Here is a 10,305-nt window from a genome sequence, read left to right as displayed (position 1 = left end):
CTCTAGTGTGCCTAGCTTTAATTATTTCTGGAGCTCTGCATGAAAGTTTGGGCGACAAGTTTAAGGAAGTGAAAGATGAAATTTACAGACACAGCAAGCTGTTAATATGAGATAAAGTTCAGCACTGGTTTGAGTAGAGGAAGTAAAAGCTCACATACAGATTTAATAAAAGCTAAAGTAACTTAAGAATTTCCATATAGTATTGGTTCTTGTGTCAGCTTTACCTCTTGTTAAATGATGTGGAAAAGCTGTTGTGGTGAGCAGAGCTACTCAATCTTTTAGTGTTACTTTAGTCTAAATAGACTGGAATCAGCCTTTATGGACTGTATTCATACCGCACAGCAGTCATGACCTCTGTGTTGAACTTGCAGACAGGTTGAGGTGTGTTTGCTGATAGTCCAGGAACCAAACAAAGTCCAAAATGCCCAAAACACAGGAATAATATCAGAGTCCAAACACCAGAAATCACAAGGGATACAAATACAGGACGCACAGAGCGAGGAAACAAAGAGCTGCAACAACAACACGACCCCAACCCAAAGGACAAAACAGGACTGAGAAAATATATACAAGAGATACAAGAAAACACAATCAACATAAGAAAAAGAAGAAGTTTATTTGTGTAGCAGTTTTTAAAGCACACAGTTACAAAGTGAACAAAGTGATTTTGAATAAAATCACATTACAATAAGTGTACTTGTTATACTTCTTCTTTTATAAACATGTGTCTTGTTTCATTTATTTATTTAGTTTTTAATAAACAGTTTAGTTTTTCGTAACATGAACGCTAACATTTCAGATTCAGAATCACAACATCCTATTTAGTTGTTTGTGCACTTCTGCTTAATACCAGCTGATTGCTGGAGGTAACCTTGTGTGCCTTTGCTTTGTTGGTAGCAGTTGAGTGGAGGCATTGGTTCAACATCAGTGACCGCATAAAGGAGTTGGGCACTTTGATACCCGAGTCATCAGACCTGTAGGTCGTACTGGCGCTTTCATTTTCCACTGCTCACATAAAGTTACACTGTTTGAATTTTAAATGCCAGGGGGCCACGCATTAGGCGTATAAATCATGATCTTGTCCTCTGCCTCTGTTGTCCTTCTTATCTTTACTGACATCGCAACAATGACAGAGAGATGCGCTGGAATAAAGGCACCATTCTCAAGGCTTCTGTAGACTACATCAGGAAACTGCAGAAGGATCAGCAGAGTGCCAAGGATGCTGAGATGAGGCAGAAGGAGTTGGAGCAAGCGAACCACTCCTTATTAATGTTACATGTCCGGGTCAGTTGAGTTTTATTTATGTAGAGCTGTTTCACAGGAATGGTCATCTCAAAGTGCGTTTTGTTATAAGCTAAAGACATTAGTGAGAGGATCCTGACAATCAAATGAGGCTGTATGAGCAAACACTTGGTGACAGGGAGGAAGAAAGAACTTCATTTTGACAGCAAGAGATCTCTAACAGAACTATTTAGGTCGTTGGTTTGTTACGTTGATTTGGTGGGTTTGCAGTGATATCATGATATGACTTGATCATCAAGGGTTTGCCAACTGTGGATTTTACAGCCATTAAAAAGAATATCTACTGTGGACATATATGATCTCTTGATTTTCATCAGCTGAAGGCTTTTCAGGGAGCTTTTAGAACAGCCTTATAATAAGTAATTCCAATCAATAGTGCATCCTAGAAGCTTCAGTATGTCTCTGATTTACTTGGCAGAGGAAAGAGGGCATTCTTAGTTTGCTTGTTAAAGAAAATGTTCCTGGTCAAGAATAATCGATTCTTATAGCTGTCAAGGTAATGCCATCCAGACTCTCTCTATATATATATTAATATTAGTGGTACTATTACACTGCCATAGTGCCTAATTTTTCTATTAATAAGCAAATCTTAACAAGAAATCATAAAGCAATGTTATTGTATCAGCCTATCAGTGACTAAATGGTGTGTCAACCAACGACTGAATACGTATATATCTCAAATGAAAGAACAAAAACTCAAAGTTTAACACTATTGCTTGATGGGAAAACACAGACTGCTGGAACATGTTAGCATTAGCAGGGATCGTGTTAAAGAATGCAAAGCAAGAGAAAGAAGCTGAGGTATGCCAAGTTACTCATGACCTGGACTGCAAATCAGGGGCAAAAGGTTTGATGAACTGATGACTCCAAATTTAGTCTAAATCATCATCATCATATGCAGAGGTCAGGAGAGCGCTACAGCAGTGAGTGTCTATAGCTGTCTATAAAACACGGTGGAGGCAGCAAGTTTGCTAGTCTGCAGCATTCAGATCCACCCCAAAGACTGTTCAGTGCTCAGAGAAACTGCACTATATCCAAGAGCTGCATCTGAGCCTCTACAGGCCTCAGACAGCATGTTAAATGTTAACATTCATGACAGTATAATTAGAAAAAGACCAAAGAAGTATGGCTTGTTTGGAGGGGCTGCCAGGAGAAAGCTTCTTCTCTTAAAAGAACACAACAACTCGGCTGCAAATTTGCCCTTGAAGAAGACTTCTGCAGCAACGTCTTTTTAACAGATGAGACCAAAGCGACGGTTTGGCCATCATGCACAGCAGTACCTTCAGCAAAAATCAAACACAGCATAAACACCTCAATCCAGCTGTCAAGCATGCTGATTTGAGGGTGGTGATTTGAGCTTGTTCTCCAGCCACAAGAGATAGGCACCTTGCAGTCAACAAACTCCTCTGTATGCCAAAGTTTTCTAGAGTCAAATGTCAGGCCATCTGTCCGACAGCTAAAGCGTCTCCTAAATCAGGTCATGCAACAGGATAATGACCCCGGGTACAGCAGCAAATCTACAGCATGGAAGCCCAGACCTCAACCTGACAGAAATGCTGTGTATAAAGGTAGGCTTGCAAATGTCAATGAATTGAAGCAGCTGAAGTTATTGCTGCTAACTGCTGGTTCTGTAAACTACTCAATCGTAGAATGATTGCGATGTTGAACTAAAACAAATGTCTGTATCCTAAATTGTGGATATCCTATTGTGGTGCTCTAAACTGTAACACTAAATGTGATTCAGAATGTTTTCTTTTGTATATATTATTTTACATCCAGTGGTTAATATATACCAAAGAGTATATATTTTCATTATGGTCAACAAAATTTGGGACTAAAATCTGGATTTAGATACATGAAAGCTTCTTGTTCATTTTGTGCCACGTACTGTCACATACGCTAAGTCTAATTACACAATGATTGCCTGAGCCTATTCTTGTTAAATGATGAAAAACCCAAAGGCACGTTTCAGCAGTGGATCTGTGTGAAATCAGCAACATGCAAAACGAAATCAAAATGTGGGCTATTGAGTCGAAAAACAAAAATCGCAATTCAATCATCTGAGCAGCTTTACTCATGAAATGATAACAGTTAGCTGAATTTACAGTGGCTTGCAAAAGTATTCGCCCCCCTTGAACTTTTCCACATTTTGTCACATTACAGCCACAAACATGAATCAATTTTATTGAAATTCCACGTGAAAGACCAGCACAAAGTGGTGTACACGTGAGAAGTGGAACGAAAATCATACATGATTCCAAATATTTTTTACAAATAAATAACTGCAAAGTGGGGTGTGCGTAATTATTCAGCCCCCTTTGGTCTGAGTGAAGTCAGTTGCCCATAGACATTGCCTGATGAGTGCTAATGACTAAATAAAGTGCACCTGTGTGTAATCTAATGTCAGTACAAATACAGCAGCTCTGTGACTTGTGTATGGTCACAGAACATCCACAACTGACTCCTGGAAGAAGTATGGAGCGAACTCCAGGATAAAAAAAAAAAAAAAAAACTTACTATAGCTCCACAAAATTTGGGTTCGGGAGAAAATTCAGGGGGAAGTAGAATGGGAGGGAGAGCCTTCAGTTTTCAGGCCCCTCTTCTGTGGAATCAGCTTCCAGTCAGGAGACAGACACTGTCTCTACTTTTAAGATTAGGCTTAAAACTTTCCTTTTTGCTAAAGCATATAGTCAGGGCTGGTTAAGGTGACCCTGAATCCTGTACATTGCTGGAGAGTATTTCCTTTTTGGTCACCTTTCTCACTCAACATGTGTTAATAGACTTCTCTGCTGAATCACACTTGTTATTAATCTCTGGATCTCGTCCACAGCATGTCTTTCATCCTGTCTTCCTTCTCTCTCCCCATCAGAGGGAGCATTCAAAGAGCTGTGCGACGGACGCCTGATGTCGGAGTTTTGTCACTTCCACAAGTTGTAAAATGTTTTGCAGATCCATTGCAGACCCCCTGCACTAGCCTGTCCCGCCGCCTGCTCACCTGCCTGTTCTTTTGGAGATTTACAGTATGTTTACCCCCTTGGCTTGCGGCGCAATTTCCTAACTCTGTTTTGTCCCTCATCCTCAGGTCACTCCAGTGCACCACCCATCCTCCTGCATGCATCGGCTCTGTTTCATTCCCTCTCGGTCCTCGCATGTTTACCCGATCGCTGTAAATAGCCCCGTCCTTTGTAAGTATCCCCTATAAGATAGATAAGATAACCTTTATTAGTCCCACACGTGGGAAATTTGTTTTGTCACAGCAGGAAGTGGACAGTGCAAAAGTTATGAGGCAAAAATTAGAATACAATAAGAATAAATACAGTACACAACTGTACAGAATAGAATAAAATAAAATACTATATACAGTAGAATAAAATAAAATAAATATACAATAAGATAAAAATAGAATACAAATACTATATACAACTGAGTAAAAATACAACGATGACAGAAAGGATTATTGCACTTAGTATTATTTTTCTGTTTTTTTTTTTTTTTTTAAGATAAGTGTCACTGTAAATAAAACAGCATTTACTGCAACCGCCGAGCCTGTGTGTGTTTCTGCTACTGAGTCCAGCCGTTATAGTCAGTCACCTAACATAAAGTAGGGAAACTGTCACGGTTCTGCTGTGTGGCAGGCAGGTTTAGGACTCAAATGCAGGACTCAGACCACAAGAGTTAAACTGAGAGAGGCAGCTTTTATTGCCGCTGAACATCCAAACACGATGAGAAAGAACATATAACCAAAAACTGGAAACTAGAAACTAAGGCCTGAGGGAAAAAAAGAAACAACAGGAAACTAGGAAGCTACTAAACTTGGAACACACTCTGAAATAACTGGGGACACGAGGAGCACGGAGAAATTCACACAGCACAAAGGAGTGGTAGAAGTACGATGACGAGCACTGGAGGACACACACTGTAAATACACAGGAACAAGAGGGAATGAGGAATTGACCTCACGAGACAGGGGAAGCGAAACTAGAAATGCTGACATGAAGCAGACTTTCAAAGCTAAACAGGAAACAGCCAACAGACACAGACCTGACACTGAGCCAAAAGGGACACATGAACCAAACCTAAAAACTAGAAATCACAGAACAAAGAACTAGAGCACTAGAAATACAGAGAAAGAAACCTGGACACTAATTGTGATAACAATGAGGAAAATCAAACATCAAATCAGAACACAAGAAGTCATTTACAGCGAAGAAATCCTTAACAAAATAACACAGGGTCACCGACCCAGGACCGTGACAGAAACACAGAGCAGGCGGACACACAATCATGAGGGACGAGGCAAAACTGAACCAAGACAAACTGAAAAAATAAAAATAAATGTAAAGCATAAAAGATCAGGAAGTAACTGAAGACAGGGAAGTACAGAAATACAGACGTGACTCAGAAATCACAGGAGTGCAGGAAAAACAAACTCAGGGGCATAAATATGATTACAAATTCTCAAAGGAAACTGAGAATAAAATCATGAAGAGATTTGTGCTACTTTAAAAAGTATTGTCACTTTTTCTTATTTCCACTGTTTTGATTCCCTCTCTAGTCCCTGTTTGATTCTTAGTTGTGGATTAAGCATGAATGTGTGCTGCACTTAGGTTTTCAACAAATCTGACACCTCCAGAATCAAGCAAGGCCATTTCACAAAACACCGAACTGCTCCTTTAAAGCACAATATAGCACCTTAACAGATATCATTCATTACTCTCTCCCCACCACCTTTGTATTGTTATTTTCCATAATAAACACACAAAAACAACCACAACACATAAAAAATGAATAATTAGCTTCAGATTTTAATTTTTTGTCCAAATCTGTGTCTCAAATTTTTACTTAATCTTATTTCTGGTGCATTCACAGCCACATGCAGAGACATCTGAAGTGCACCTTGGCTAATCAGTGTAAATTCACACTGGTGATAAAGCTGAGTGTGGAAGGGTGGAAAAGAAGCACTTTTTGACACTTTACCTTCATTTTTTATCAATCAAGGTTGCTGTTTGGATAAGATGTGGCAGTTTTCAGCTACGTGCACAACACAAAGTCATGCACAGCCTGAGGGAGCATGGACGTGTCCAAAGTGAGAGAGTGTAAGATTTGTTTCCCATCTTGCTTCATAAACAAAACCACACACTGAAATCAAATCAAACATTTAATTTCAAAACACAATTAATCACTGTCAAGTCTTTTATGACTGGATTATTTTCTACTAATTACCCTACTCCGTCCCTACTCCGTCATCATTAAAACAACTGTTGTCTTTTTTCCTCCTCCACGCTGAAAAATCTCAGCTTCTCTTCCTTCACGCCACGGTCTTGCTCAGCTTCCCCGATTGGCTGTTTTGCCTGCATGTCATAGGAGTCCTCCATGACTGCCCTTCCTCTGTTAGAATAGCTGATGTAGGACCAGGAGATGACAGAGCCGTTGTAAGACCTAAAAACACAAGGCCGATTATAAATAAAAATAATTTTGTTTAAAAATAGATTATGGATGTTAGATATAGGGACAGCTTTTGGTGGCAGTGTAATGCAAACTCATCAGCACACAATTATAATTGCAAAGGACACATTTGGGCAAAATATGGTGGTCCTAAAGAAACAATTCACTCAAAAAACAGTAAAAGATAAATTGTCTGATTCTTATACAGCACATTTCTACTCTGAGCACTAAAAGTAGCACTTTCTCTACATAAGTGCTTTCTATTCAACATTCATACACATTCACTGGATGTATCAGAGAGTATAGTGGAGTTAGTGTCTTGCCCAAAGATATTTGGCACACAGACTGGAGCAGCCAGGGATCAAACTACCTTCCCTTCGATGACCTCCTCTACCTCCTGAGCTGCAGCCACTGAACCAGGTACCAACCAGGCACCACGCTCACATAGATGACTTCAGGTCTGCACTGTTATTTAACTTGATTCCAAAAGAGGGCGCTCCATGCCCAGATAAACTTTTTCGGTGCTTCGGTTGAACATTTCTACTTTGTGCTACATATTTTAACATGAGATGTCATGCAGAGAGATGACAGAAAGATAACTATTGTTCTCATTAACAAATGAAGCAGAATTCTCACACCCATTGTGTAACATTATGATGAGTTTATTTCTTCATGTATTAGACAATTTTTTTTAACTATTGGGAATAAAACACACTTAAAATCAGTCTTAATGCAGTGATGATGGTCTGTGCTGCAGTGAGGTTTAAGTTAGCTGTACATGTAAAACTGGAACACACACACATAAACACACACACACACAGGATCTTACCCATAGTAGCCTTTAGTGATGTAGTAGAAAACTTCTTTATAGTTCAGAGGATAATCCCACACGTGGACGTCTGTCAGCTGACCATCAAAACCCGGGAAGTCAATGACAGGCTCACCTGCCCACACATACTGAACACACACACACAAACGCACACACAGTGAAGGTTTTATTGGCTAACAGTGGTGTTTGCTTGTGTGTTTTTTTTAGGAGGAAATGCTAACTGCTGTAGACCTGAAATATGATTGATCTGTATATTTTGTTACCCATATTTCCATAGTTTGCATTCTGAGTGAAAAAAAAGGCTTTTAAGCTTTTAGAAAGGTTACAGCTTCCTCACTGTGTCATCATTTATTAGATGTTATGGATGCAGTAACTTTTCCATTTGCCTCAAGTCTGAAAGATGTTAATAAATAAAAGTGTTTCCTTTTCTATGCTACGTATTTAAACTAAACATGTGGGTGTATGTGGGTGTCTACACACTAATTCTAATAATTCTCACCTGAGTGGGCAGCACCTTCCTGACGCTCATGTACACACCATTGAACAGCTGGACCACACCTTTACTGGTGTCCACAGTGAGGCAGACACTGGTCCAGATGTCCTGTTTAATGTCCGGCCATGAATACACAATGGGTTCCAGGCCCACGCTGTTGTGATCCTGATATGATAGCGTGAATACGTCAGCGCTACCCTGCAGCTTTAGAGTGGATTTCTTTGGACTGACAGTGAAGAGCGGGAAGGTTTGATACATATAGTCAGTCATGTAACGCAGACACACAGACACACCTGTGAAAAGGTGAGTAAAAATGTAGACGTTACTTAACATGATTATTGACTTTACATGCAGTTTAAACAGGTTAAATTGGTTCCTGGAAATGGTCAGGAACAGTGTGTAACAGGCTTTGAGGTATGTTCCCCTTTCTGCAGTTAATAATCTCTATATCTGGGTGCTTAACCCACCACTGTTTCCATTATTTATGTAACAGATTAGCCTTTATGCTCCACCTTACTGATGTCTTCTTTATCTCTTGTCATCGTAGGTTTGCCTTTTAGTGCCATTTGTGTTGCTATGTCTTTTTCTGGACTTCCTTATCAGCTTCAATAAATCTAAATAATAAAGGAACTGACACCTGCACACCTATTTCCATCACCATGGTAACTTGTGCCGCAGACCTAGCTTCTGCTTAAACATTTTATGTTCATGAGATCAACAGGTATGAACTCGTCACCTACTGACCAGTTTCTGGAAAATACGTCACCTTTCCCTCAGACCTATTAAAAAGAGCCTGTAGAGTTTTTGTCTTTTTTGGATGAGTATCATGAAGAAATAGTGACTCTTAGAAGCATCTTTATTGCTTGCCTTTCCCCAGCTGTCCACATACAACTCTTAAATATTTTTATAATTCTTTAAGCTTTAATACAGTGGTATGACCCTAAAATGAGGCACCTATACCTTGTAGAACTTGCTTTTAGTTTGTATTTCAGTCTGTTTAACATCTCTGAGTTTTTCCAACATTATAATTTGAGCATCTTTATGAAATATGGGCCTCTGCAGTCTTCATATGCTGCCAACACCGCCTCTTTCATAGTTAGAATGGTTAACCCTAGATTTACCTTGCGTCCACTTTTGTGTGACCTCTTAGCATGGGGATGTAAAACATAAGGCCTGGGGTCAGATTTGGCCCAGTAAAGAGAGTTAATTGCAAGTAATAAAAGTTTTTAAAAACTATTAAATGACAGGGTTTTTTTTTCACAATCTGCCTTAGAAATTTCAATTTGGGATTTTTTTAAAACATTTTTTTTGTGTTGTTGTTGTTGTTTTACAATTCGAAGACAGTCTGGGCAATCAGCTACCAAAATGTTTTATGCAATTTTACTCATTTGAGTTTTGTTTTTTTTGTTTGTTTTTTTTTACAATTTGAGCCCAAAGAGTTCTGTTAAGATTTCTTAAATTTACCACAACAGAATTTTTGTATATTGTAGAAAAATTACAGGTAAGATTACACTTATTTAAAAATTATGGTAAGATACCTCAGAGATAAATGTGTAGAAAAGATTGAATTCAATAAAATCAAATTGAATTAAAGTGGTGCGGCCTTTTAAGATCAAAGTTGGTTATATGTGCATTGTAATATGAGTTTGTCATCCCTGGCTTAGTAGGACTCCTGATGTTGCAGTAAGGGAAAGCCAGATTTAAAAAGCTATGTCCAAATTGTTTTGTGTGTATGTAGGTTTTTAAAATTTTTTCATGGATTTCTGAACTACCGAACTTCCTAGCTGGAATCCTGGGATCTCCCAGGATTGGGGACGATATTTTCCAGAGAACTGATTTGTCATCAGGGAGGTCATTCTGTTTATGTTGATCTCTTCTTTCCACAGTCTGCTCTGGGGCAGGTTATCTTCACAGCTTTAGCTCGTCGATAAGAAGTTAACTGTTTTTGTAACCCTGAAAACCTGCTTAGTAAAAAAGGCATCTGCTACCTTTTTAATACACACAAAATTATGTCATGATATTACATCAGGTTTTGATACAGAAATGAACTGTAACAAAGATTGTGTTGCTCTTGGTTTTCTTTTGTTTAAAAACCTTTCTATAAGAGACCAGACCAACGAAGAAACATAAAAGTCAGTGTTTGAATAATGAGTACAAAAAATTGAATGCCCTGCTCACCTGTAGTTGGACTCTGGTTGGGGCTCTGGTTGTAGCTGCGGTGGTCATGGGAGCTCTG

The 10,305-nt window shown here is 39.0% G+C and overlaps 1 protein-coding gene across 2 annotated transcripts; it reads right to left on the bottom strand.

The window, feature by feature from the left end:
• Window positions 1-5,801: 5,801 nt before the first annotated feature.
• LOC146709946 (uncharacterized) lies at window positions 5,802-10,305 on the bottom strand. Of its 2 annotated transcripts, none has more exons than XM_085458073.1 (4): window positions 10,248-10,305; window positions 8,076-8,362; window positions 7,577-7,704; window positions 5,802-6,741 (listed from the first exon to the last, which is right to left on the bottom strand). In XM_085458073.1, the coding sequence occupies exons 2-4, from the start codon at window positions 8,337-8,339 to the stop codon at window positions 6,552-6,554; spliced, it is 582 nt and encodes a 193-aa protein (XP_085314199.1). In that variant the 5' UTR covers window positions 8,340-8,362; window positions 10,248-10,305; the 3' UTR covers window positions 5,802-6,551. The 2 variants fall into 2 exon arrangements, with proteins under 2 accessions (XP_085314199.1, XP_085314200.1); XM_085458074.1 differs by lacking the exon at window positions 10,248-10,305 and adding an exon at window positions 8,582-8,677.

This window comes from Copadichromis virginalis, linkage group LG5 (assembly GCF_057382275.1).
Source record: "Copadichromis virginalis isolate Kocher_CV1m ecotype Utaka linkage group LG5, C_Virginalis_male_GT1.1, whole genome shotgun sequence".
NCBI classification, from domain to species: Eukaryota; Metazoa; Chordata; class Actinopteri; order Cichliformes; family Cichlidae; genus Copadichromis; species Copadichromis virginalis.
The sequence above is the reverse complement of the archived record's forward strand: the minus strand, read 5'-3'. Positions and strand labels throughout refer to the sequence as shown.

Coding starts and splice junctions, on each gene's coding strand:
- LOC146709946 (XM_085458073.1), bottom strand. CDS start 8,339: ATGACTGACTATATGTATCAAACCTTCCCGCTCTTCACTGTCAGTCCA. Junction 7,705..8,075: donor GGAAGGTGCTGCCCACTCAG/GTGAGAATTATT, acceptor GTGTGTGTTCAG/TATGTGTGGGCAGGTGAGCC. Junction 6,742..7,576: donor ATCACTAAAGGCTACTATGG/GTAAGATCCTGT, acceptor TTGTGTTTTTAG/GTCTTACAACGGCTCTGTCA.